We start from the raw sequence: 27,800 nt of genomic DNA, 5'->3' as shown, positions 1-27,800 counted from the left end.
AAATCAGCGGTCTTCCAAATGAGCCTGTGACGTATGTTATGGGGATCACTTTAGAACGTGTTATCGTTCAGCTAAATTTTAATACAAATTGCTTCTTCGTCGACCCTTCGTCATGAGCGGAATAGAACCATTTCAGTTCGAACCAGTATATCAGCCTGGAGAAGAACCACCTCAGGAAGAGAGTGTAGGACAGGAGGTAGAAGCCCACGAAGAAGACAATACTTCGAGGATGGGAAACACCGAATGGTGTTTGTGCGGTGCTTGTGCGCTTATGCCGGTGGGAAATGAATGTTACTGCTGCCAAGAACTAGAGGAGCTTAATCAAAAGTTCGACAATTCAGGTTTGTACTTATTATGTGATTATTCTCACGAGTATTTTGTTTGAAGCGACCGCTTCTTTGCTAAGAGTGACAAAAGGTGGACAATTGCAAACTCGATCTTAGTTGTAATTACAATTATAAGGTCTGATGGATGAAAATTATTAAAATAGTGAGGGAAAGAAAATGTCAAGACTTTTTTCTTCTTGATAGGCGTTAGATGTATAACAGAACATACGAAATTTGGTATTGTATGCTTGGACACGGATGTTTTGAGCACGGCATTGGTTGCAATCCACAATGCGCGGCTCAATCCAATTCCCTACCCTATCGTCAACAGGTAAACTGTCTTTTTCTTTCTTATTTTGTACGCGTAATTAAGTCAATCGCTTTTGTGACTTTATATCCTCTTGTTCTCTAGAACTTGGCGTTTGGCAGCCTACAGACAATTTTACTTGGTGGGCACATGGGGTATTAGGAAAAAACCGGCGAAGAATCGTGCCAGCATGCGTCGTCACGGCCATACGTAAAACATTTCCTGAAGAGAGTGGTAATTACGTGGGGTTTCGAGAAGCAGATCTGGAACTTTGAACTTTATCCGTAATGTCCTTTAATAATGATTAGTAACATATCCTTTGCGTGTATAACATCAGAGGCTCTTCTTTCCTTATGTTACGGTTTCTTTCTAAAATTTGCGTGAAATATACAATTACTTATCGAGGATATGAATTACTAACACATTTCTGCATAGTGATTCAGTCAAAAGCCATGCAGAGCCAAACGAATGTCATCCCTTCTGCAGTTATTAAATTATCCACATTGCCAGGGATAGCTGCGTGGCCTGAATGAAATAAACCTCAAACCTAACTTTGATTGCTTTTTGCTACGATAATTGCTTTTATTTTCATTTGATTGTGTTATTGACAAAGTTGTTGTATTTAATTATTCGAAAATCTCGAAGTATGATTAGCAATGACATCTGCTTTAGGAGGCCAGGGTTTGCTGGCAATGTTTTCAGGAATGTGTGGTGCTGTGACTGTTGCACTCCTCTCTTGTGGTTTTAAGCATTTTCTCTCTACAATGGCATTAAGCATTGGCTTGAGAGGATAATTGGTTGTCTTCTCAAATATGGGCTTTGCCACCCATTCTTTTGTATTTTTCGGAAACACTACCTTGTATTGCAGCTCCCCTTGGTTGGCACCCCTGGATACAGTGGCTTGTTGTCTACCAGTGTTGGCATTATGGTCTAGGGCTGCCAACTGAGTTCGAGCAATCATGCCATTATAAGAGAAGTGCTGCCGTTTGGGTGCATATTTGGTCTGCACACTATGGTACACCTCTAAATTGCCAGTATGACAACTTAGTGTTAGTTGCTGAATGTCCTTCAACAGATTTTTATCGAATACAACCTCCTTCAATGCATTATGAGCAGAGGAGCCAGGCCTAAGCCACCTTTTAGTTCTTGCAATAGCTGGAGGGATTGGTTGGTGGGCACATTCCTCATACAGGTCAGCTGAATCCCAGGAGTGGATATTGGCAGTGTGATAGACAATGGATATCCACTTCTCTCTCAACATCTCCTTGTCTCCCCCACATGTTTTGGCACACCAGCAAAGGTGGTTTGAGATGGATCTGATCCAGAGAGAGAGATCAGCACATTCTTTCTTCTTTGCTTTTTCAGTTAACTTTTTAGTTATACTCTTGGAAAGGTGCCACACATCAAATTGATGATCAACTTCAGGGAAATTTCTTTTCATGTCAGCCCTAATGCCCACATGACAGTCAGTTGCAACAACCATAATTTTCCCCCCTTTTTCATAGATGTTTTCCATACAGCGTTTAAAACCCTCTCTTTCCATGGCATTGCTATTATTTACTTCACTGACCTGAACAACCTTGAAGTCAACAATCTTATCAGTTTTCTGATCAATCATGGTATATGTCCCATATTTTGCATTATGGCCAGGACTGTCACAACGCCCATCCCCTGAAAGCCACAGATCTCGCCCCCCCTAGCTCAGAAAAAGTAGAATTTTGTTCTTTAAGCCAGAACTCATTGATTACGGGTAATAAGTACTTGTTTTGAACATTATAAAATGTTTTCTCACAGAAAATTTTCAAATTTAAGATATCTGCCAAAGATGCTACTTTTGTAAAGGTAGAGCCACTGAGCAAAATAGATGATGACAGCAACAAATTTCCAGCTGCCATCCCCTCAAGCATTGGCTGGCTTTGCCAGGAGTACTTATGATTATTCATACATTCTAGGGTGACAAATAATTGGCTTCCTTGTGTGGATTGGTTCCTCTTAATCACAACTGCACCACACTCAGGACAGTACTTAAACAATTTAAATAGCTCTTGTTTAAATACAATGTATTTGGTATCATCCTGTGGCTTTTTGCATTTTGTTTCCCCTTGGTGTTCGTTGTCTGATCCTGACAAGTTCGAATCATCTGAATCTTCCTGTTTTGTGGGAAGGTAGATGCCATCTTTTCTTGGAGAGACTTCTGGGGAAGCAGCAGCTTCAGTTGCTTCTTCCTTGTTATCTTCAATTTCAGGAAGGAATACCTCTTCAGTCTGGGTGCTGCTTTCTGAAACATCAACCTCAACTTGGGTGTCAGTAGATTTCATCATTAAATGGAGACCACGAAGATTGACTTGGATCCCAAAATCCACACCCTTGTTTGGCAAATTTACCTGCACTGCTTGTGACTCAACCAACGTGCTTTTAGGCCCTAAATCATGTGGGAATGGATATGATGAGCTGTCTGAGGTTGATGTACTTGCTCCACAATTCACTACATCAACAAGTGCAGGCTGTTCTAAAGCTGAAGCTGCATGTTCTTCGATTCCACAACTAGGTTGTGCAGTTATAGAGGCAATATACTATAACGGAAAAAATATTAACTCTGTTATGGTATGGGTTAGTGACCCTTTGAGAGAATGAAAAATGTGGGTATGGGGGATAAACTATGCTACTGTATGGTTACACAATGATTCAATGGGATTTTCTTGGAAAATATAACACCTGACCCTGCCCTCCTTTGGTTGAAAGCCTGCACTGGTTTCAACTTAGAATTTCCAGTTGTATTAAGTTTTTATTCACATAGAAGTAAAGAAGGTTAAAAGAATTCATTATTTAAAGAATAATATCCACAACTTATATATAGTCTATTTGTACTAATTTTGTTCACCTGTTAGTTAACAAGGGACAGGTACAATGTTCCTAGAATTAAAAAATAATCACTTTATTCTGAAATGTAAATAAAAAAATGTACGATACACGGTGAAAAAAATTACATGAATTTGGACTTCAGTTCTCCTTTAAAGGCAAAGGAAAGTAAGGAAGAACACAAGGCATGCAACTTCCAGGACCGTCTGGGCCGAAAGCCTCCAGAACTTCGCCGAATTTCCCGTTCCAAATGTCGCGCACCTCCCAGCTTCGGGTACGTTAAAAGTCGATAAACGTGTAATAGTCAAGCCAAATAGTCAGTGCAATTGCCCGCCTCTAACCACCTCAAAAGCCTGCTCGATTTCCGACATTCGTTCATCATCCGCCGTCGACACATGATGTGGACCGAAGTGGTCGATCATAAGCCTTCGATTAACCGTATTTACAATTCAAACTAATCACAAACCAAGCTCAGATTTCACCCGACCCTCCCCACGCCAGCGCAAGGGTGTCGGTTGGAAGACGGTATAAACTAGCCCTCCCCCAAGACTTTTTTACCACTTCCGTTCCGCAACCGGAAAAAATATTAGCCAATCGGAACGAAGCTGTCAGTGTGTCAGTGGTTAGATCACGAATGTTTGTACGAGCGTGCTTAACCTAACGAGAGGCTAAGAGCTTAATGGCTTATTCTTTCTACATATATCTGTAGAGGATAAGAAAAAACAACAAATAGTCAAATCGAAACTTCTATATTACTTTCATTTCCGAGATAAAATTCTTCCGACTTAACACAAATCTAGGTAAGTCAAGCAAAGGTGAAATATAAAGCAAATAATTTTGTACAAACCTAAGCGGAAACAACATCTCTGCTGCCAGACGTGGTTTTCATTAAGAACGCAATCGTTTTAATCAGCTTCATTATTTCTCTAAAGGATTTTGATTATTTATATATCCACTTTATAAAGTAACTTGCCTGAAATTTCAGACCGGAGGTTACACTTGGGTAATTACAGAGCTTCCCCGTATAGCAAAAGGGTTTTTTCCCTATTTCTATATACTGATATTTCTGTTTAAAGGATATTGACCATCAATAGAAAATTGACCAAAGCTTGGAAAGATTCCAAGTGTACATTTAGCGGAGAAATGCCTTCCTCTAGATGAATATTGAGGTGCCTGGTAATCTGCTTTTCTCCGGATAGCTTCCTTCACTGGACTTTCCGGCTCTTTCGTGAACGCCCCCCGTAGACAAGCAAAGCTCTTGGGATTCGTGAAATCTTGGAGTCCCCCAACTTTAAAGGGGGATACCCCTTCTTAACTAAAGGATTCTTATAACCCCTTCAATTAGCTTGTTAAGATTACCCGTTTTATTTGCCAAGAAATCATTCGCCTGCAAGACAGCCATAAAAATAGAGACAAATGGTGGTGCGGGGTATTAGAATTTCGATCCGAAAAGCGATAGAAGAAGCACGATTTTAATGGAGAACTCGAGTCACAAAACATACTTAAAAAACACTCCATACATGATGCTAGTGCGAGCCCATGAAACATAACGAACATGGATAACTCTTTCATGATCAGGGCCGGGTTGTTCAAAGCTGGGTCGAAGATAACCCACGGTTAATATAAAACTTGTTTTAACATCTGAAAGCTTGAAAAGAAAATTCAGCTTAACTCTTTTTGTCTTCAATTTGATGATTAAATGCTCTAGAAAGAAAAGGGTAAAATCATCCTAAAACGGCTTTTGAGCAGAGAAATATAGAAACCTATAATAATTTAACCCTGGGTTAGCGCTAATCGGTCTTCAAACAACTGGGCCCAGGTGATAAAGGGCGACTGCATGACACATAACATTACATGGAGGATACCCTCTTTATTGATGAGATTTGAGAAAGGTACAATTAGGCTTCCATTAAAGAACCGACCAAAGCTTCTGGTGGAGTGAAATGCCAAAGAAAAAGCTGCTGTTCTTTTCTCTCACCAAAGCCTTTATTTCCCATTGCCTTAAAGGCCGATACACTAATTCGCCGCGAATTATAGCTACCGTCGGGCTGCAATTCAGGAGCTTCGTTTCCATAAATATGTTTTCTGTCTTTAATTACCTGAGGCAAGCTGCGAATGGGAAAACTTTTGAAATCATAGACGTCACAGACGTGCTTTGATAACTGATGAAGATTGTGCTTCCTCCTCCTCATGCCTGTGTATCGTTATCACCATGGGTTTTAGCCATGATTGACAGATCAAACTGTAATCCTGTGTGACAAGCCCATAGGGTGTGTCTTATGATTTACATGTAATTGTCATTCACATTTGAATAAGAAAATGGTATCGAAATCGAATCAACTCCAGCGATATCGCAGCGTCCATTTGTTCTTTGATCGCGCTGAAATCCCAGCTTACTAAAACGATAAGTAAATGCAGAACCAGAGAACAAATTACTGCTAGCCACTTTCTTTAGATCACAGTGCTTCGCATTTTACTTCCTATAAAATGCCAAATGCTTGCAATGTCTTTCAGTGCATGTGACATGTAAACAGAGACGCCTTTTTTGAGGATGGTAGATTCATAATAGCACTGGCTTCAATAGCTCTCGTGCATGGATACACAGACTTATGCACGTCAATCTATGAAAACCTTGACACTACTCCATGAGGGGGGAGGGTACGCCTATGCGCAAGCTAATCTTACATCACAAATTATATACATTGTTTCCTCAAGGGAAATCTGTCTTCACAAGTGTTATTGTTTTCTTTATAAGGCTAGAAATTATTCGGCATTCTCATCCCATCATTTCAATTGATTTTCATGTAATTTTCTCAACACTATTTCATAGGCCAAAGAGTGAATACACAGAGCTGGATGAAGTAGGTGGTTTTACCTAGATTACCAAACTAACGTGTAGCTAGGCAATTTAAACTTTTAAGCAGTTTCCAAGGTATAGTGTAATGTGAAAATTGTACTTCACTTGTGGAAGGATACATGTACTTAAAAACTGAAATTCTTAGACACTTTTTTTCATATTTATTTTTTCAGATCAAGCATCATTTGATCCAAATGCTAAAGCAGACAGATTTTATGTAAATGTTGAGGTAAGATAATAATTTGAAGGGATTTTTTGGGTTTTACCTCTTTTGTGAAATGTTTCCACGCAAAAATTTATTTCCTTGATTTATTATGAATTTAATTATGTATTAAGTGAGTTGTAATTTCGTTACCGTTAAAGTAACATGTTAGAAGTAACATGTAATTGGGAGCGGCATAGGGTAATCAAATTAGTTCTGCGAGCAGTGATGTATGAAACTAGGTATTTGCAGGGTGTTTAAGCGCGTAGGAACTTAGCAGCATGATTGTTAAGTAAAGCCATGTTTAATAGTAAATTAGTGCCCAATTAGTGTTGTAGAACGTAAGTGAATCTTGAATCCCACACAGAATTACGTATCTGGGTGTGGATTTCCTCAGCTAATAAATTTAACATTTTTGTAGCCCTTGGATTAGATTGTAATGGAGTAGATAGATCGCAGAACGGAACGTGTAATGCTGAATTGTCGTCAATAAAGCCTGAATCAAGAGAAAGTATACAGTCCAAGATTACTGAACCAGCGTGTGCGGAATTCTCAGCAACGCAAGTGGGAAATTCTGCGAAAACCTCTATTCTAAATTCCATTTTAAACTTTTTTTTTTTTTTATACAAGACTCAGAAATACAATAATACCATTACTAACATAACTTACATGGCTACAAGGCTAACATAGATGATGAGGATTACTCACAAAACTACTTTAGCTTACACTTCTACAGTAACTTTGATACCTGTTGTGCATTAGTGATCCAAAGTCTAACTGTTAACTTAAGACACGTAACTTACTCACATACAGGAATAATTATTTGCATAAAATTTTATCTACATTATAAAATTTTCTAAAACACTGGAATAAAAGCATCACGCACAAAATAGCAGAGGAGTTGTAATAATTGTAGTAATTACAACATTAATTATGATGATAATGATAGCATTAAATACCAGTAAGAAAAAATAACCATAGCAGGCAAGATCTTTGCATTTGTAAGCTATCATTTAGATAGTTTACATTTGTCTCTTAAGCAATTTGTAAGATGCTAAGCTGTATCAACCATTTGAAAACTGTTTTCGTTTTAAATCTCGAACAAGTCTTATGTTGCTGTTCTGTATTTTGGAGTCTTGTGGCTCATTAAGACCTGAGGCTACCGTGTTTCGTGGGCTGTAGATAAGAAAATTTTGGAAATCATAGACTTGCCTTAATAACCGATGCAGATTGTGCTTTTTCTCCCTCATGCTTGCGTATCGCTATCACCATGGTTTTAGCCATGATTGACAGAGTAAACCGTAATCCAGTGTGATAAAGGAGGGCCTTTTGATTTACTGATTTTCACATTTGAATCAGAAAATCGTTATGAAATTAAATCAATATTTAAGCACCTGTCAGTGAGAAACTCCTGCAATATCGTAGCGGCAAAATACTCTTCGATCGCGCTGAAATTGCAGCTAACTTGCACAGCTTAAGAGAATATAAAATTCTGCCCCAGACTTCTACCCACTTTCTTAAGAACACAGGGCTTTGCATTTTACTTCCCATATAGTTCCAAATGCTTGCAACGTCTTCAAGTGCCCATTGTACGGCTGGACGCACTCAGAGACGCCTTCCTTGAGGATGCAGATTCATTACAGTGCTGGGTTCTATGTAATGGGATCTTGTCATCGTCAATTTCATATCCGCTTTGGCCACAATGTAATTTACTGAGGCATCTCGACTCCTCTCGAAACTAAGTACTAGAATCAAGGAAATGATCACCAACTTATAAATTTCTTGATTTTTGAACAAATTCTCCATGCCAGCGCTTCAGGAAATGTATAGAAAACAGTATGGAGAATATGCATACTGATGCCAGGGTGTAAAGGGTTAACTGCTACAATGTGACTTCGAAGGTTTGCTAAGTCCTCGCTGACTTTGTGCTTTTGCTTGATCTTCATTGACTGTGTCTTCTGCTAGATTTTCGTGGACTTTGTGTCTTTAGCTCGATCTTTGTTGAGCTTGTGCGTTTGCTAGATTTTCGTTCATTGTGTCTCTTGCCAGATCTTTTCGTTAACTATGCGTCTTTTGCTAGATCTTTGTTGACTATGTACGTTTGCTAGATTTTCGTTAATTAGTCACCTAGTGTCATGTGAGATCTTACTATCTTCTCTAAAGTAGCCAAGAATCCCCGTGCTTTCTTGCTAAAAGGGACATAACGCGGCACATGTTTTCTTCGCTTTCTTTTTCCTTGAAAATAGTCTTTATCGTGGTCTTTTTGGGCTGTAAGAGAAGAATCATTTACTCCATGAGAAATAATGCAGAGGCATTGTGGGATCAATACCCGGGATTGATACTGGACAAAAAAGGAATGAGTGTTCAGCTTTTTCGGTTTTTTCCGTGCTAATTCTCATTCTTTAACTTATGAATTCCATTTCTTTTTCAATTTTCACTCGGAAAAATATAAATTCCCAGATCACTAAAGCGTATCAGGCCTCATGCAATCTCTTTCACTCAAAACCAACCAGGAGACCGAAAAATTGGATAGTGTTTTGCCGGAATTTATCCCAGTTTCAGAAATACAAAGTGTGTCAGAGTACGTGGTAGGCGATCAGTCACCGGCAATTTTCCAAAATTGCGATGAGCTCCCAAAAAATTTGACAAATCCCTGTACCGAGAAAAGTACGCGGGGGTGAAAGAGCGAGACAAAAAGGATCTTCTACCCAATGTTAAGCGATAAAAATAGAACTATATTTAATCTGAAATATTGTAAGGGCTTCCATATATTGGTGTTGGGAAAAAGAATGGAAATATTATATTGCTTTAAGCCATTCGAAACAAAAATTATAATAAGACAGGTGGACTATTTCTTATCCCTTTTGGCGATCTCATCTAAGTACAATTTCTTTCACCTTTTTCTTATTGCGGTTGTGAATTTGGTACGAAAACAGTTGCTCCGTTTCTACGGTGATTAGATCTTGTTGTACTATTTTGTGATAAGCTATATTTTTAATTATGTCAATTTTCTAGTTGTAAATCTCTCTGGTAAAAGTTAACCTCGCACAGGAATTCCTGGAAACTCTTACTTCTTATACTATTGATTACTATCAGACTGGTTTTTTTTGGTCAAATTCTAAAGTCAAATTCACGATTCCAGAATATTTCTCAAATTTTAAGTTAACACCTTCAACACCTCTTTTTTAAAAAAGGTGACTCTGATTGTAAATAGCTTATGCTTTTTCATCCCCGCACTGAATTTGTAATTATATAACTTATGCGAATAACACGTAGTTTTCTTAGGGGCGGTACCTTAAGTACGCCCCTTTTTCTCCAAATTTTCTGTTTACTCTGTTGTTATAAAGCAATCTTCTAAGGCTATTTTCTCGTAAACTACTTTTCAAGCGTAATTTCAATTCTGCCAATAGGTTAATCATAATTTTTATATCATCAATCTTGCCTTCTTTCTGGCCGGTCTTAACCGTAAAATTAAGAAATTTAAGGTAGAAGATGATTTTGTGATTCAGTAAACAATTCGAAGGTGCATACTTAGTATGCAGGAACTGTCGTACCTACTCTAACGTGATTCGCTGGCTGAAACGGAGCGATCGCGATGTAAGAACATTGACAGCTCAGAAGTGTCATCTTTGGTATCACCTTTATAAGCTGGTGCACAGCATCTTTCAATCAGAGAATATAGCAAAGTAGAACAGTGTGGACTTATGTCAAAAGGAATAAGTTGAACTGTGGTGAATAAGATCAAGACTGGCTAGTTCCCGAGAGTAAGAATTGTACCAGGAGCTCAACCAGGAAATAAAGAAAATTCAACCGAGTGTTAGAGAGTAATTCTTCAAACACCAAGATAGGGTACCCTCCGTAAGAGAATAAATGTAATGTTTTACGGGACCGACCTTTTTGAAACACACCTCTTTTTTTTTATCCTCGCACGTTGCTATTTTATTTTTGACACGATCTGCCTGCGTTTGGCGCCAGGGTATACATAATTTCGTCGCAAGTCCTATGTAGCAAAATAAAAAAAGTTACTTAAGGAATAAGTAATGTCTTCAGGGCTGCCAAACATAAAGAACTGCTTGACAACAGGGGTGGAGCCGTGAATTTTTTATTTGAGGGTCCAATACTTAATTCGGCAAACACAGTTATTTTCTTTTTTCCACTAGAACCCTCATAAGCAAAAAAAATATTGCAAGATAATATAAATTAAAACATTTAAAGTTGATTACTGATATTGATCATGTCGTTCGAAGAACTTTGAGTTCAGACAAGTAATATGAATACCCAGAGGTCAGGTGAGGGTGGTTCGGATCAGCCATGCAGCGCTAACCTGGATCCGCCACGGGATGATAAGCTTTCAATGCGATGAAGACCAGAAAAAAGTAAGGAACGAACAGAACGCGTGTCATTCAGTAGATGAATTTTACCTTTTTATAGAACCAACTCTTTCCAGTCGCTCCACAAGGATCAGAGTGTGTATATTTAAGACCACTTTCAGGCTGCAGTTCAAAGAGACATAGAAAACAAATTTTATATTAGACCTGCTTTATATCCCTGATATTTCTTGTCCGTTGTATTTGAGTTATCAGTTTGTTAGCAACTTTCCAATGTTGAACATTTTCGACGAAAGCCCCCAAATCTACTCTTTGGTCCCTTCGAAACGAAAACGAAGCAACTAGATTATAAGAATGAAATATCATTCGATTTTGTTATCTATGTCAATCAAGTTCTTTCGATATGAAACAAAATAGTGCAGCTAATGCAGAAGCGAGACATATGTAAAGTTGATTACTGATATATGATCATGTTGTCGGAAGAACTTTGGTTTCAGTTTGTCTTCCTTTCTTTCTGGTACCTGCAATAGAGATATTACATTTTTACAAAAGAGGTCGTTGAAGTCTTTCAGCTTTTCGTCGATTTCACCCTCTGTATCTCCTCGATCTGCTGCGAGAGAATTTATGGTATCTTCTGAATCATCCTCTCGGACCGAATTATCGAAGTTCTCGGCCAAATCCTGCAAAAGTATACAAAACTTTCCTTGTCATCAGAAGAAAAAGGAAGACAATTAGTTATAATTAATACATAGCAGGTTTAATGTCTGTAAAAACTCTATAATTATTGGGTTTTGCAAAAACTCTTAACAAGACGCGCCGCTCGCCACAGCTGACAATATGTTGTCCCTGTTACCATTAAGTAATGAGTAATGGCACTTGTTCAGTTATGCAAATGATTCAGGAATAGGAAAAAAAGCGCACCATTCTTGTAAATCGGCTCAGGAAATTTGTGACAAGGACGCATCCAAACCAGTCGCTAGACACTTTAATCTTCCTAATCATTCTAAACAGCATATGGCAGTTTGCGACAAGCAACAAAATACTGGAACAAAAATTTATATTCCAAATCGGCATCCTTAATCCCCACGGAATCAACGAGCACTTTTCATTCAACTAATTTATTCCTGTTTTCTCGTCACCATATTCCAATCAATGGCGTTGCTCCACTTTCTGCATATAAACCCACACACAACCCACAACCCTCTAATCGCTCTGACGAAGGGCTAACGCTCGAAACGTCAGCTATTTTACCCTTTACGGTGGCTAATTTACGTTTTCAACCCAGTTGTTAACACTAAATTACCTGCTATACTCTCCCACCGACGCAGCACCACAGTTTCTTTAAAAACTTACCCCTTTCTTCTTGAAGTTGTTTGTCATACTCTGCTTTTCTTTTTCGAGCTTCTGCTTTCTCACTTGAAATTGGTGGTGCTGTTTATTGATGAACATAAGTCCGTATTAATTTCGTAATACGTAATTCTGTTAAAAAATCAGAAAAACTAAAATCGGCATCCTTAATCCCCACAGAATCAACGAGCACTTTTCATTCAACTAATTTATTCCTAGTAAAGTAAATGGTTTGAACCCAGGAGTATCAGTAGTTCGTGTAGTGTGATCGTCCGGGTGTGTGTAGTTCTGAAAAGAACTGTTGTTGGTGACTGACGTTTCGACTATCTGTGCGATAGTCATCTTCAGAGTCAAGTGAGGAGTAGTTGTCAGTCGATGATGTTATAAAGTCTGGTCTGTTGAACGTGATTGGTCTGTTTAGCCGTGATGTGATTGGCTGGAAGACTCGTGTAGAGTTTGTTAACAGTCATTGGTCGGTTTCGATCCGTCTGTTGTTTGTCGGGCTGTTTGTCGGTTTGTTCACGTCGTTAATGAGTCGTTTGTAAGGTGCTGGTAACTGTTGACATCTGTTGAGAGGTGCCTGTTCTAAGTTAGTGAACCAGCTTTCCAGAGTCAGTCGTTGAAAATAGTTTGTACTGTAGGTTAAGCATTTAGCAGAGTCCCAGTCGATTCTGTGATTAGTTTGTCGGTGATGTTCAGAAATGTGATTGTTTGCATCGCCATTTCTAGTTGCTCGTTTGTGTTCAGTTAGTCGCGTGTTAAGGTTTCTACCAGTCTCACCAATGTAGGAGGCCTGGCAGTCGGAGCATTCGATCTTATAAATCGCTCCCTGTCTGTTGTTGGGTTCGTCTTTGTCTTTAACGTTGGTCAGTAAATGTCGTAAAGTAGTAATAGGCCTGTGAGCTATGCGAATGCTGTAAGGTTGTAGGATCCGCGCGATAGCCTCAGAAGTACCTTTGATGTAGGGTATAGCAGCTGTAGTCGTGATAGATGTGGAGTCCCTGTTAGTTTCTGTAGTGTCGGTTACTCTGTGAGTGTTTCGTCTAATGAAGTCAGTGTTGTAGTTGTTTTTGTCAAAAACGCGGTCAAGGTACTTGTTTTCGTCAGATAAACTGTCCGGTGTGTTGCAAACAAGTTGCGCTCGTCTTGTTAATGTCTTGATAGTCGTAGCTTTGTGGGAAGTCGGGTTGTAGGATGTTTCGTCAAGAAGTCTGTCGGTATGCGTCGGTTTTCTGTATATTGTTGTTCGTAGTTCGTTGTTGTTTCGGCTTACCAAACAGTCGAGAAAAGGAAGCTTGCCGCACAGATAGTCGAAACGTCAGTCTCCAACAACAGTTCTTTTCAGAACTACACACACCCGGACGATCACACTACACGAACTACTAATTTATTCCTGTTTTCTCGTCACCATATCAAACTTTAAAATTTTGCAGGCCAATGACTCTTCTATGGGCTAAACTCTTGCTTAGTTCAAATTTGTAACGGAAAGAAAGTCTTTGATCTTACAGAGAACAAAACTTTAGCCACTTATGCAACAAAGATTCTTAGGAAGGCTTGAGGCATCATCCTATTACACCTCAAGTTGCTAAAAGTTCGAGAAATTACTTGATTTGAGTCATTTCTTCCTAATTCGTCGTCCTCTTCTGATGACAAGAGACCTGAAAATTAAAGTTATATTTAAAAAATAGTAAAAGTACTGATTAATATTTTCACTTTTCATAATGAAAACGAAAGAAATAGTTCTTTTTTACGTAAGACTCAAAAATGGGTCAAGAATATCATATATAAATAAAAGTTATTGACACGAGAGAAAATCTTCCCGGGAAAATAAAGTTGTGTTGGGAATATCTTACTGGTAAAGGATTTTACCTTAACTTTAGAAAATTAAATATTTAGTTCATCAGAAGTTTCCAGCTGCACTTGTTGCTAGAATAACCTGCTAAAAGTACCATAGCTCATAGTTAAAAAGAATGCATGCTACAAAGCGTTATTTTCCTTGCGTAAATGATAATCGCACACAAAGATGTTCGTGATGTTCAACGGTCTGCTACTAATGCGCCAGTAGTTTATTCTTGTATCATCGATGTTCGTGCATAACATCGAAGTTTTCGGTTCTACTTATTGCTAAAACAACCTGCTAAAGGAACAATAACTTAGAGTTACATAGAGTGCATGCGAAGACCCATTACGCAGCAAAATGATAATGGAGAAAAAGGGCAGAAGCGATGATGATAGACAGACAAAAAGACGTTCTCGATGATCAACAAGCTGCTGCTCATACGTCAATAGTTTATCCGTGCATGATTGACCGATAAAGTTTCCTGGCCACAGAAAGGTTTTGTTTCCGTCATCTTGGTAGACTGTGACCGAATACTTATAGACATCCGATTGGCTAGTTTTACTGATTAAGAGAAATAAATAGAATAGGAAATAAATTTATGCACGGACGTGTTGGCCAACGAGCCGAGCCCCCGATCACTTTTTTTTACTCAAAAGATATGAGGTTATGAGGTATCTCATTAATTAATTTAGTGGTCATTCAAATGGGCAAACAAAACGCCAGCAAATAATTATGATGTAGGAGAAGCGTTAGCATTAGCATTAAGCATCCTTATCCTAGAGCAACCTTGGAATAGATAAAAATCCTCCTCTGTTTATTCTCGGGCAGGCTTGAATAATGATGATATTGCTGGATCTGCCTATTGAGCTACGATTGCCATTAACGAAACTAATATGGAAGCTACGCTATCATCTTAACAGTCAGCTGGAAGCAGCAGGAATGTTAAGAATTCTTGGGCAATAAATCACGTAGAAAGCTGAAAAAAAAAAACAATTAGCCTTGCTCATTGAAAATTAAAGATGTAAAAAAAACCGCCAATTTTGTTGCCGGAGGACTACATCTTAAGCCATACGTTTTCCCCTGCATTCCGGAAAACTTAGCCGCAATTAATTGGATCATCCTCTACCTTAATTCTAAATTTACGACCTTAGTTATTTCAGAGCACTAGCATGCATATAGGCAGAAACTAACCTTGTTCTATTTCATTTTTGTCATTTTCCATAAGATCAGAATCTTCACTCTCTGTGTCAGATTTTTCTGTATCTCCAAAATAACCCTCTTCACCTAATTGGGCTTTCACCACGTGTGTTACCTCTGAGAAATGACATGGTCGGCAAAAACATTCATGTGAAACAAAGAATCAGTGCATCATGGTACAATTCAGTCACGACCAAAATTTCGTATCACAGAACTAAAGTATACAGTCCAAATATACTGCAATATTTATAGCTCCCAGTAATGACAAAAGTTGAAATAATCCACATGTATGTACTTACTACTACGGCATTCTTGTAAATTCATTACACGATAATGAAAATATTGACCCTTTCCTTCAAAATTTTAACCACAAGAAGGCACTTTCATTGGCGATTGACTCTATATGAATATCTCTCAGTTCAAAATGCCCGATAAAAGAGGGCTGGTGGGTGATGTCGAGTTTATTGAAATTTTTACCATTATCTTAACCGTATGTTGATTAGTTACTAGTTAAAGTCTTGAAAGAGACACAGGAAAGAGAAAGCATAACTTCAGTTACGAAACATATTCCCTTCCACATCAAAATAAATCGGCTTGATTATAATTATGTTTTTCTCAAACTGCTAACACATCATTTTGCCAATTCAGAGCATCGCGAAAGGAGCCCCCCGTAAAGAAATTAACCCAGTGATGATTTCCAAACACTTCCGTCAATAAAATATATTAAGGAAAAAAGCTTGAGTGTTATCCTGACCATCCCAAGTTTATTTGAATCTACGAACCTCCCTATCTAATTATCCCTTGAAATAATTTTTTTGAGATGGTAGTTCTTTCAAATAAGGTGAAAATTTTACCTGAAGCATGGTAATTTTCCGCTGCAAATTCGTCGCTTTCATAACATGAGTCAACCACACTCCTGAGACGCTTTACACACTCCTCAACCCCATCAAGAGCTCGTTTAACGTGGGTAATCTGCCAGGTCGTTGGATTTTTACACTTTTTGTAAGTGGAAGTCGTCTTTGCTACACATTCATCGTTCAGTGTAGGTCCTGGCGCGTCACCACCTATTTAATACAAATTATTGATACAATTATTCAGAGCATCGCAGAAGGAGCCACCCCTGTAAAGAAATTAACCCGGTGATGATTTCCAAGCACTTGCGTAAATAAGAAATACCTAGGGAAAGAAGCTTGAGCGTTATCCTGACCATCCAAAGTTTATCTGAGTCTACGAACCTCTCTATCTATTTATCTCCTGCAATAAAATTTTTCAGATGGTAATTCGTTCAAACAGAGTAAAAAATTTTACCTGAACTATGGTAAGTCAGACTCACTCCTGAGACGCTTTACACACTCCTCAATCTGATCAAGAGCTCGTTTAATCTGTGGGGTTGTTGAATTTTTACGCTCTTGGTAAGTGTAGGTCGCCCTTGCCACACACTCACCGTTCAGACTACTGAGTGTAACGGTAACAGGTCCTGGCACGTCACCACCTATTTAATACAAACTATTCATAAAATGTAACATAGACTTTTGACGATTAGTTTTGAAGTAAGTGTTTCCATACACCTGAACATATAAGATGAAGAAACTCTACCTGATATGGGACTGGGAAAGAAGGTAACTCAGGACACGAGCTCGTAACAACTCTTATAGGATGACAAATATTGCATACGTCGGCGAGGAATTAAACCCTCTGGCACCACCACTGAGTAAAATGAAGGCTGAGAGTAGTGCAAGATCACTTTTTAGCAAAATCAGAGAAAAACAGAGGACACTTACGAGGAATTTCCTCTCCAAACAGAGAAAGACCATCTCTTGTTACCCATACTTTCACGGGCTTATCGCCAAATTTTGCCCAACCTGTTTCCATTGAACGAGGGAGTTCTTCATCTATAGCTGCACGAAATAATCCTCCGCCCTAAGTGAAAAGGAAGGGGAAAAATACCTGAAATTCCTGCCTTTTACATGTTTGTTTGTTAGCTGGAGTTCACTAATATCATGAGCAGATGTTGGTGTGTTTGTTTGCTCATTAAATTACGGAAACGTGATCATTCTTGTTGCCGGAGTCGTCGAGGTTTTCCCGCAAGAATTTGCCACGAGATTTTAACTTTCTTTAGCGAATTATTAAGTGTTTGCGCTCTTTCTCAATAAAAATTCGTTTAAGAGCAGTAACTAGTACACGAAGGCTATCACGCTCGCGATGTAATCCCCGTTTTTGGTACAAACTGTTGCATAAACTCCAAGTGAATTTTGTTCAGGGCCTCCGGTCCTGCTTTAACACTTTGAAAGCCCAAAACTTCCCTACATTTATGCAGTTTCTTGTGCTTTCTTGGGTGTTTTTTTTTTTCATAGATTAAAACATTGTTACTTCATCTTAACTTGTCTGCCGTTTTGTTTGGCACTCAATTTCAACTTTGTGCACTGCTTGAGATAAATTGACGTGTTCTCAACCAACTAGTATGCTGAATTTTTGCAAGCATATCATTACCATAAAAACAAAGAGAAACTCTTTCCAAGATTGTATATTATTCAATAATACCTCTAGTTTTCGCCCCTCTAACTCTGATTAACAAATCAGAAGAGCAAAACACGAATCTACCTGCAAAGGCCCCTCTGTGGGTTTCATTCTCGCATCTTGTATTCGTAGAGATGTGGGTCGGTTGAGAGCTTGGGCAGGACATGCGCCCGCTGTATGAACAATAGTGCAAAATTAAGCAATTTAAATCTAAGACGAAGTTTCAGACGCAAAGAACGTAAAAATAAAATCACACTATCCTGTTACATATTAGTAAGAACGTAACGAATATAGTTGTAACGCGTTTCACTATTTCGAAATGCAACTTTATAACAAGATTGGGTACGAGATGGGATGTTGCTCACTTTACCTTGTGATAAAATATTTTTACGGTTGCCATTATCCACCTCAGCGGAGATATAAAGACAAGAAAGTCTTCCCCACGAGTACAACAAAATGCCCAGGCCATCGCTTGAACCCAGATCTCTATTTCCGTAGCCGAGCAAGCTATTCACTGGACTACGTCAATCCAGATCTGCATCGTTAATTTACACCATAACCCATAACTAGAGAAATACCAGCAATAATTGAATTTGTCTCTTACGCTGAACCACACGATAAGTGTTTTCCAAACCAAAGTCTTTTCACGAGTTTTTTTTTCCTTCAAATTAGCTGTCGATAAAGCGAGTCTACTTCTTCGGATTTCGATGTTCTGTTTCAGCTTAGCGTTTCACGGTAAGGTTTATTCAATTAACTTCTTTAAGTTGTTCGCCTCATTTTTTCCCTTAATTTTGTCACAAAAATCAAGCTTAGCCAGTCTAATCGTAGATACTATTTTCCCTGGCCAACCTCACCTTCAGACGAGATACCGCTGTCAGATTGTCCGTAAGAATCACTTTTGTCGCTTGGTAAACAATCGTTCTCCATCAACTACAGTACATTGGAGAAAAACACATTCATATTTACTTTAAGAAATTAATATGCAACTGTGTCGACATACACTATAAACGTCGGAAATCTTCAAATAAATTTAAAAGCAAATGTTCGAAATCGGAAGATAAAAAGCATATACTAATAGGTTGATTGAGCTCATCTTGACTGTTACAGACGATGCTTACCACAGAAACAAAACATAGTTGATCGACCAAAGTTCAACTATAAAAGGGTCCAGTCAAACAAATAACAGGCATTTAACAGAAGAATTACTAGTTTTCTGATTGAATAAATCGATTGCCTCTCAAGGTGCACTAATACAACTAATAGAGGTTAATGTACCCTGATTGGCTTTGTCACTCGACCCTCTTGCGTTGATCCTTGGGCACTGAATATTCCATTCTGAGAAACGGTTTCTATATCAAATAATCAAAATCATTGATTTTCACTCGGCTTGTTGTAATGTCAAAAATGTCAATCTAGATGTGCCCTAAGTAGATTTTAGTGACAAAAATAATCATGTAAACACCACTCGAAACACTTAATAAAAAATAAAACTGAAGAGTATATAGAAGATAGCTTTAAAGTTTCAGAAAGGGACTTTAAATGTTAAACATGAAAATTTCCAACTATATTTTCTCTGTAATAGTGTAGTTTGGTCGTCCGGGTGAGTGTAGTCCTGAGAAGGACTGTTGTCGGTAGCGGTGACTGATGTTTCGAAAACCTGAACGGAAGTCATCATCAGAGTCAAGAGTCATCACTTGACTCTAATGATGACTTCCGCTCAGGTTGTCGAAACGTCAGTCGCCACTACCGACAACAGTCCTTCTCAGGACTACACTCACCCGGACGATCAAACTACACCATTACATGTTACCACCGGGTTCAAACCATTTACTGTAAATCTTCTCTCCTACGCAAACCAAAGGAGTTGACTTGTATGTCACACTTTCAATTTATTCTAAAAAGTTGATAGTCAAGCTCTCCTGGCCCACCTTCTGACGAATTGAAAGCACTGTTGCCGCTTTGAAAGGCATCAGCGGAGGTTGAGGGAATCTGATTTTGTAGCTGGTAAAAAAGAAAAAGAACAATCGTTTTAAAGATGCCTCAACTGCCTCTGCTAAAGACGCTGAATGTTCATTTCTTTTACAATTAAGTCGATTTACAGGGTGCACAGGACAGTTCTGAAAGTTACGGTCGAGGTTTTGTCCAAACTAAGAAAGTAATTAAGCTCATGAGTAATTAACCTACTCTCAGTAATTAACCTACTCTAGATTATATTTATGTGAATGAAGCTGGATAATGCACATATCTTTTCGCCTTCACATCATATTATTCAATCACACCATTACACCAAATAGTAAGTTAAAAAATGCCTTATTTCATTGAAAATGTTACCTGATTCTGTTCTTGACTTCTATAGGTCAACGATGGGGCTTCTGATATCATTCCACCAAGTTTCCCTCCAGACTCAATGTCGGATAACAAATTCTCAACATCGATGTCTTTAAATAAATTGAAGTGTCGTAAGTCTATAATAACTGTGTCCATAGTCTAATTTTTAGTAGATCAAAGGATGTTCTTCAATTCTTTGGCTAAATTTCAATAGCCCGAGCTACTTTTTTCCCCGACACGGATAATGCCCGTTTCACTACTTCACACTATTCTCCAGTGACTAAGGAAAACCTGCATTAACCAACATCGCATCAAGCCGAGGAGTTGTTGTTATGACATACCTAAATTTAATACTCACGAATTCTCCCCTATGAAAAGCAGAATTACCTGAAGAGTTGAGAGAGCTTATGACATCATCCTACGTATTAATCAGAGAAAAAATAATAGAATTGAGAGCTTGAATCAAGAGCGTTCATAAAAAAGAATGGCGTTTCCTTCAAATTATACAACAGCAGCCACCGAAAAAAAAAGTCAGACTTGTGTGTTGAAAGTCATCATCACGATTCCTAAAATATTTTTCAAATTCTGATTGAAATAACATGGTAATTTTCGTAACAAAAACCTGGGACTAAATCAATTGTTGTCTATTTCTGATTTAAGATCCACCATTGGTTTTTACTCTGGTGAAATCGTTCCCGGCTCTGTGGTATGAATGAACGAGTTCATGCAACCAAAGCAAAGGTCTACTCATACCCAATACAGAATTTTTATTTTTTTTGAAATTCAAAAATATCCGCTAAAATTTTCTCAGGACCCCTCTTTCCCAACCAAGAGTAGAACGCAGTGAAGGTGTCTCGTTAAGAAGGAAGGCTGCATTATATTTGAACTGAGTTAAAAGTAAACGAAGGGTAAAAGGAGTGCTGGATAATTATGTTAGATAGACTATCTTCACTATTTCCCCTTGTATTCTCTCTCATTAAATGATATTCCCAGTATGAAAACACACTTGAATATGATAGCAGAATACACTTACAAACATCCCAGGATTATTTGTCAACATATATTGTTCCCATTGCGTGTTCCTTTCAGCTGCATTTTCTAGAGAACGATCAAGTTTCAGAGAGTTAACACAATTATAACAAAAGGAGCCACAAACTTAAAAAATGTTATCTGTGACTAATTTTGAAAATTCATTTTTTAAGTAATTATTTGATAGGAAAATGTCAACCACCCTTCTACAATTCGGACGCAAGAAGCTGAACTCACTTGAGAGTTAAACAATTAGTGAACATTAGTTTTAACTATCACATAGTTTTACCACGGGATTAGAGAAATGCGTCTCTTCGCAACTAAATTATCCTTAGTACCATGACTAACACGATAATTCTCAAAATCAACACAATACATATAAGACGATCATTAAGAAAGAGATATGCGTTCAAAGTTGGTCAAACAGGCAGCTCTCGCGCTCCTGCTCCGGATTTCGGTACTTTGCAAATGCCTTTGACACAACAGGATGGTTGGTCCATTGGTTTTCTTCCGGCTCAAACGAGAAGAAAACCAATGGCCCATACCTCTCATGGTGCAAGAGAAAATACAAATTAAACATAATAACTTGCCTGTTGAGTTAGTTGTGTTCATAGATGGGACTGTTGTCGCGGATCGTGGTGTTTGTGTCAATGGCACCTTAAACAAACAGAATTTCTTAAATTAACGAAATGAATTAAACCCCCTGCAGCTCAGTGGAGTTATGAATCTTGTAATTCAAGGACTGATTCCAAGACACTGGTAAAAAGCACCAGTATGACCGTATAAATGGCGACACTGCCTTTAATGGGATACTGTTAGTTTGCCTATTTACATGGAAAACTCATTATTGAACACATGTAAGAAATCACAATGGTAGGTTCACTGCGTGCATCATCATTTAAAAGATCACTTACAGTCTGGCCATTTTTAGAGTTGTTGCTGATGCTGGTGGACGACGGATGACCTGAAATGAAAACGAATTTGTGCTTTACATGCGAGCTTCAAGTATGAAACGAATTCGAAGAGTTTAGTAACAACCGGAGAAGATATAAGAATTGAACAAAAATTCGTCTTCGTGTACCTTGTAGAGATGAAGGAGTTCCTCTTGCAGGTGACACCGGGTTGGAGACGGGCTGATTTTAAAATATGAAAATATTGTTGAAAAAATTCCCTTTTGATTCGAAACCAAATAACGTTTCCTTAAATTATACCACAGCAGCCACTGAAAACAAATGTCAGACTTGGGCAACAAAAACCTGGAACCCAGTCAATTGCTGTCTATTATTGATTTAAGATCCACCATTGGTTTTTACTCTGATGAAATCGTTCCCGGTTTTATGGTCTTGCTGACGAAAAGAATGAATGGGGCCATGCAAACAAAACAGTGGTCTACTCATACCCGATTTTGTATTTTTTTTCTTAAAATTCAAAATTATCCACTAAAATTTACTCAGGACCCCCTTTCCAACCAAGAGTAACATGCAGTGAAGGTGTTGCGTTAAGAAGGACCACTGCATTATATTTGAACTGAGTTAAAAGTAAACGGATAGTAATGGGAGTGCTAGATGATAATCTTACATAGACTATCTTTTTATTTTTTCCCTTGTATTCTTCTCTCATTTAATGAAATTCCCAGTATGAAAACACACTTGAATATGATAGCAGAATTCACTTACATGCAACCAAGGGATATTTGTGTCCATATCTTGTTCCCGTTGCGTCGTCGTTTCCACTGCTTTTTCTAAAGAACGATCAAGTTCCAAAGAGTTAACACAATCTCCACGAAAGAAGACGCAAGCTACTAATTTTGACGATTCATTCTAAAATAATTATTTGATAGGAAAATGTCAACCACCTTTCTACAATTCGGCCGCAAGAAGCTTAACTCACCTCAGAGTTAAACAATTAGGGAACATTAGTTTTAACTATCACATAGTTTTACCACGGAATTAGAGAAATGCGTCTCTTCGCAATTAAATTATCCTTAGTACCATGACTAACACGATAATTCTCAAAATCAATACAATACATGTAAGACAATCATTAAGGAAGGGATAGGCGTTTAAGGTTGGCAAAACTGGCAGCTCTCACGCTCCTGCACCGGATTTCGGTACTTTGCAAATGCCTTTGACACAACAGAGTGGTTGGAGAAAAACCCGATCAGTGATTTTATTTGCACCTTGGCCTATATGACGATCAAACTACACCATTACATGTTACCACCGGGTTCAAACCATTTACTGTAAATCTTCTCTCCTACGCAAACCAAAGGAGTTGACTTGTATGTCACACTTTCAATTTATTCTAAAAAGTTGATAGTCAAGCTCTCCTGGCCCACCTTCTGACGAATTGAAAGCACTGTTGCCGCTTTGAAAGGCATCAGCGGAGGCTGAGGGAATCTGATTTTGTAGCTGGTAAAAAAGAAAAAGAACAATCGTTTTAAAGATGCCTCAACTGCCTCTGCTAAAGACGCTGAATGTTCATTTCTTTTACAATTAAGTCGATTTACAGGGTGCACAGGACAGTTCTGAAAGTTACGGTCGAGGTTTTGTCCAAACTAAGAAAGTAATTAAGCTCATGAGTAATTAACCTACTCTTAGTAATTAACCTACTCTAGATTATATTTATGTGAATGAAGTTGGATAATGCACATATCTTTTCGCCTTCACATCATATTATTCAATCACACCATTACACCAAATAGTAAGTTAAAAAAATGCCTTATTTCATTGAAAATGTTACCTGATTCTGTTCTTGACTTCTATAGGTCAACGATGGGGCTTCTGATATCATTCCACCAAGTTTCCCTCCAGACTCAATGTCGGATAACAAATTCTCAACATCGATGTCTTTAAATAAATTGAAGTGTCGTAAGTCTATAATAACTGTGTCCATAGTCTAATTTTTAGTAGATCAAAGGATGTTCTTCAATTCTTTGGCTAAATTTCAATAGCCCGAGCTACTTTTTTCCCCGACACGGATAATGCCCGTTTCACTACTTCACACTATTCTCCAGTGACTAAGGAAAACCTGCATTAACCAACATCGCATCAAGCCGAGGAGTTGTTGTTATGACATACCTAAATTTAATACTCACGAATTCTCCCCTATGAAAAGCAGAATTACCTGAAGAGTTGAGAGAGCTTATGACATCATCCTACGTATTAATCAGAGAAAAAATAATAGAATTGAGAGCTTGAATCAAGAGCGTTCATAAAAAAGAATGGCGTTTCCTTCAAATTATACAACAGCAGCCACCGAAAAAAAAAGTCAGACTTGTGTGTTGAAAGTCATCATCACGATTCCTAAAATATTTTTCAAATTCTGATTGAAATAACATGGCAATTTTCGTAACAAAAACCTGGGACTAAATCAATTGTTGTCTATTTCTGATTTAAGATCCACCATTGGTTTTTACTCTGGTGAAATCGTTCCCGGCTCTGTGGTATGAATGAACGAGTTCATGCAACCAAAGCAAAGGTCTACTCATACCCAATACAGAATTTTTATTTTTTTTGAAATTCAAAAATATCCGCTAAAATTTTCTCAGGACCCCTCTTTCCCAACCAAGAGTAGAACGCAGTGAAGGTGTCTCGTTAAGAAGGAAGGCTGCATTATATTTGAACTGAGTTAAAAGTAAACGAAGGGTAAAAGGAGTGCTGGATAATTATGTTAGATAGACTATCTTCACTATTTCCCCTTGTATTCTCTCTCATTAAATGATATTCCCAGTATGAAAACACACTTGAATATGATAGCAGAATTCACTTACAAACATCCCAGGATTATTTGTCAACATATATAGTTCCCATTGCGTGTTCCTTTCAGCTGCATTTTCTAGAGAACGATCAAGTTTCAGAGAGTTAACACAATTATAACAAAAGGAGCCACAAACTTAAAAAATGTTATCTGTGACTAATTTTGAAAATTCATTTTTTAAGTAATTATTTGATAGGAAAATGTCAACCACCCTTCTACAATTCGGACGCAAGAAGCTGAACTCACTTGAGAGTTAAACAATTAGTGAACATTAGTTTTAACTATCACATAGTTTTACCACGGGATTAGAGAAATGCGTCTCTTCGCAACTAAATTATCCTTAGTACCATGACTAACACGATAATTCTCAAAATCAACACAATACATATAAGACGATCATTAAGAAAGAGATATGCGTTCAAAGTTGGTCAAACAGGCAGCTCTCACGCTCCTGCTCCGGATTTCGGTACTTTGCAAATGCCTTTGACACAACAGGATGGTTGGTCCATTGGTTTTCTTCCGGCTCAAACGAGAAGAAAACCAATGGCCCATACCTCTCATGGTGCAAGAGAAAATACAAATTAAACATAATAACTTGCCTGTTGAGTTAGTTGTGTTCATAGATGGGACTTTTGTCGCAGATCGTGGTGTTTGTGTCAATGGCACCTTAAACAAACAGAATTTCTTAAATTAACGAAATGAATTAAACCCCCTGCAGCTCAGTGGAGTTATGAATCTTGTAATTCAAGGACTGATTCCAAGACACTGGTAAAAAGCACCAGTATGACCGTATAAATGGCGACACTGCCTTTAATGGGATACTGTTAGTTTGCCTATTTACATGGAAAACTCATTATTGAACACATGTAAGAAATCACAATGGTAGGTTCACTGCGTACATCATCATTTAAAAGATCACTTACAGTCTGGCCATTTTTAGAGTTGTTGCTGATGCTGGTGGACGACGGATGACCTGAAATGAAAACGAATTTGTGCTTTACATGCGAGCTTCAAGTATGAAACGAATTCGAAGAGTTTAGTAACAACCAGAGAAGATATAAGAATTGAACAAAAATTCGTCTTCGTGTACCTTGTAGAGATGAAGGAGTTCCTCTTGCAGGTGACACCGGGTTAGAGACGGGCTGATTTTAAAATATGAAAATATTGTTGAAAAAATTCCCTTTTGATTCGAAACCAAATAACGTTTCCTTAAATTATACCACAGCAGCCACTGAAAACAAATGTCAGACTTGGGCAACAAAAACCTGGAACCCAGTCAATTGCTGTCTATTATTGATTTAAGATCCACCATTGGTTTTTACTCTGATGAAATCGTTCCCGGTTTTATGGTCTTGCTGACGAAAAGAATGAATGGGGCCATGCAAACAAAACAGTGGTCTACTCATACCCGATTTTGTATTTTTTTTTTCTTAAAATTCAAAAATATCCACTAAAATTTACTCAGGACCCCCTTTCCAACCAAGAGTAACATGCAGTGAAGGTGTTGCGTTAAGAAGGACCACTGCATTATATTTGAACTGAGTCAAAAGTAAACGGATAGTAATGGGAGTGCTAGATAATAATCTTACATAGACTATCTTTTTATTTTTCCCCTGTATTCTTCCCTCATTTAATGAAAATTCCCAGTATAAAAACACACTTAAATATGATAGCAGAATTCACTTACATGCAACCAAGGAATTTTTGTGTCCATATCTTGTTCTCGTTGCGTCGTCGTTTCCACTGCTTTTTCTAAAGAACGATCAATTCCAAAGAGTTAACACAATCTCCACGAAAGAAGACGCAAGCGACTAATTTTCACGATTCATTCTAAAATAATTATTTGATAGGAAAATGTCAACCACCTTTCTACAATTCGGCTGCAAGAAGCTGAACTCACCTGAGAGTTAAACAATTAGTGAACATTAGTTTTAACTATCACATAGTTTTACCACGGAATTAGAGAAATGCGTCTCTTCGCAATTAAATTATCCTTAGTACCATGACTAACACGATAATTCTCAAAATCAATACAATACATGTAAGACAATCATTAGGAAGGGATAGGCGTTTAAAGTTGGTAAAAGAGGCAGCTCTTACGCTCCTGCACCGGATTTCGGTACTTTGCAAATGCCTTTGACACAACAGAGTGGTTGGAGAAAAACCCGATCAGTGATTTTATTTGCACCTTGGCCTATATGACGATCAAACTACACCATTACATGTTACCACCGGGTTCAAACCATTTACTGTAAATCTTCTCTCCTACGCAAACCAAAGGAGTTGACTTGTATGTCACACTTTCAATTTATTCTAAAAAGTTGATACTCAAGCTCTCCTGGCCCACCTTCTGACGAATTGAAAGCACTGTTGCCGCTTTGAAAGGCATCAGCGGAGGTTGAGGGAATCTGATTTTGTAGCTGGTAAAAAAGAAAAAGAACAATCGTTTTAAAAGATGCCTCAACTGCCTCTGCTAAAGACGCTGAATGTTCATTTCTTTTACAATTAAGTCGATTTACAGGGTGCACAGGACAGTTCTGAAAGTTACGGTCGAGGTTTTGTCCAAACTAAGAAAGTAATTAAGCTCATGAGTAATTAACCTACTCTCAGTAATTAACCTACTCTAGATTATATTTATGTGAATGAAGCTGGATAATGCACATATCTTTTCGCCTTCACATCATATTATTCAATCACACCATTACACCAAATAGTAAGTTAAAAAATGCCTTATTTCATTGAAAATGTTACCTGATTCTGTTCTTGACTTCTATAGGTCAACGATGGGGCTTCTGATATCATTCCACCAAGTTTCCCTCCAGACTCAATGTCGGATAACAAATTCTCAACATCGATGTCTTTAAATAAATTGAAGTGTCGTAAGTCTATAATAACTGTGTCCAT

The 27,800-nt window shown here is 38.0% G+C and overlaps 2 protein-coding genes, 1 long non-coding RNA gene and 1 pseudogene across 4 annotated transcripts; 1 reads left to right on the top strand and 3 right to left on the bottom strand.

The window, feature by feature from the left end:
- Nucleotides 1-112: 112 nt before the first annotated feature.
- Nucleotides 113-908, top strand: LOC149048133 (uncharacterized). The gene is made up of 2 exons (XM_089199417.1): nt 113-341; nt 739-908. The coding sequence occupies exons 1-2, from the start codon at nt 113-115 to the stop codon at nt 906-908; spliced, it is 399 nt and encodes a 132-aa protein (XP_089055543.1).
- On the bottom strand, nt 524-3,914 carry LOC149048132 (uncharacterized; annotated as a pseudogene). Its single transcript, XR_016184712.1, has 2 exons — nt 3,834-3,914; nt 524-3,206 (listed from the first exon to the last, which is right to left on the bottom strand). The product of XR_016184712.1 is annotated as an uncharacterized LOC149048132 (transcript).
- Nucleotides 3,915-12,232: 8,318 nt separating this feature from the next.
- Nucleotides 12,233-15,338, bottom strand: LOC149048131 (uncharacterized). The gene is made up of 3 exons (XR_016185267.1): nt 15,258-15,338; nt 13,832-13,884; nt 12,233-12,310 (listed from the first exon to the last, which is right to left on the bottom strand). It is a non-coding gene; the product is annotated as an uncharacterized LOC149048131 (long non-coding RNA).
- A 431-nt stretch (nt 15,339-15,769) lies between these two features.
- Nucleotides 15,770-27,800, bottom strand: LOC113675008 (uncharacterized). Its single transcript, XM_089199416.1, has 25 exons — nt 27,648-27,800; nt 27,244-27,316; nt 26,584-26,648; nt 25,987-26,038; nt 25,820-25,869; nt 25,496-25,562; nt 24,910-24,974; nt 24,264-24,294; nt 23,880-23,986; nt 23,476-23,548; nt 22,814-22,878; nt 22,219-22,270; nt 22,052-22,101; nt 21,728-21,794; nt 21,142-21,206; nt 20,467-20,526; nt 20,112-20,267; nt 19,709-19,781; nt 19,056-19,129; nt 18,635-18,710; nt 17,865-17,953; nt 17,045-17,183; nt 16,597-16,755; nt 16,118-16,327; nt 15,770-15,780 (listed from the first exon to the last, which is right to left on the bottom strand). Exons 1-25 carry the CDS (start codon nt 27,798-27,800, stop codon nt 15,770-15,772), a joined length of 2,082 nt encoding a protein of 693 aa, XP_089055542.1.

Source organism: Pocillopora damicornis, chromosome 3 (genome assembly GCF_964200805.1).
Source record: "Pocillopora damicornis chromosome 3, jaPocDami1.2, whole genome shotgun sequence".
Classification (NCBI taxonomy): domain Eukaryota; kingdom Metazoa; phylum Cnidaria; class Anthozoa; order Scleractinia; family Pocilloporidae; genus Pocillopora; species Pocillopora damicornis.
Note: the sequence above shows the minus strand (reverse complement) of the source record. Positions and strands in the feature narration are given on the sequence as shown.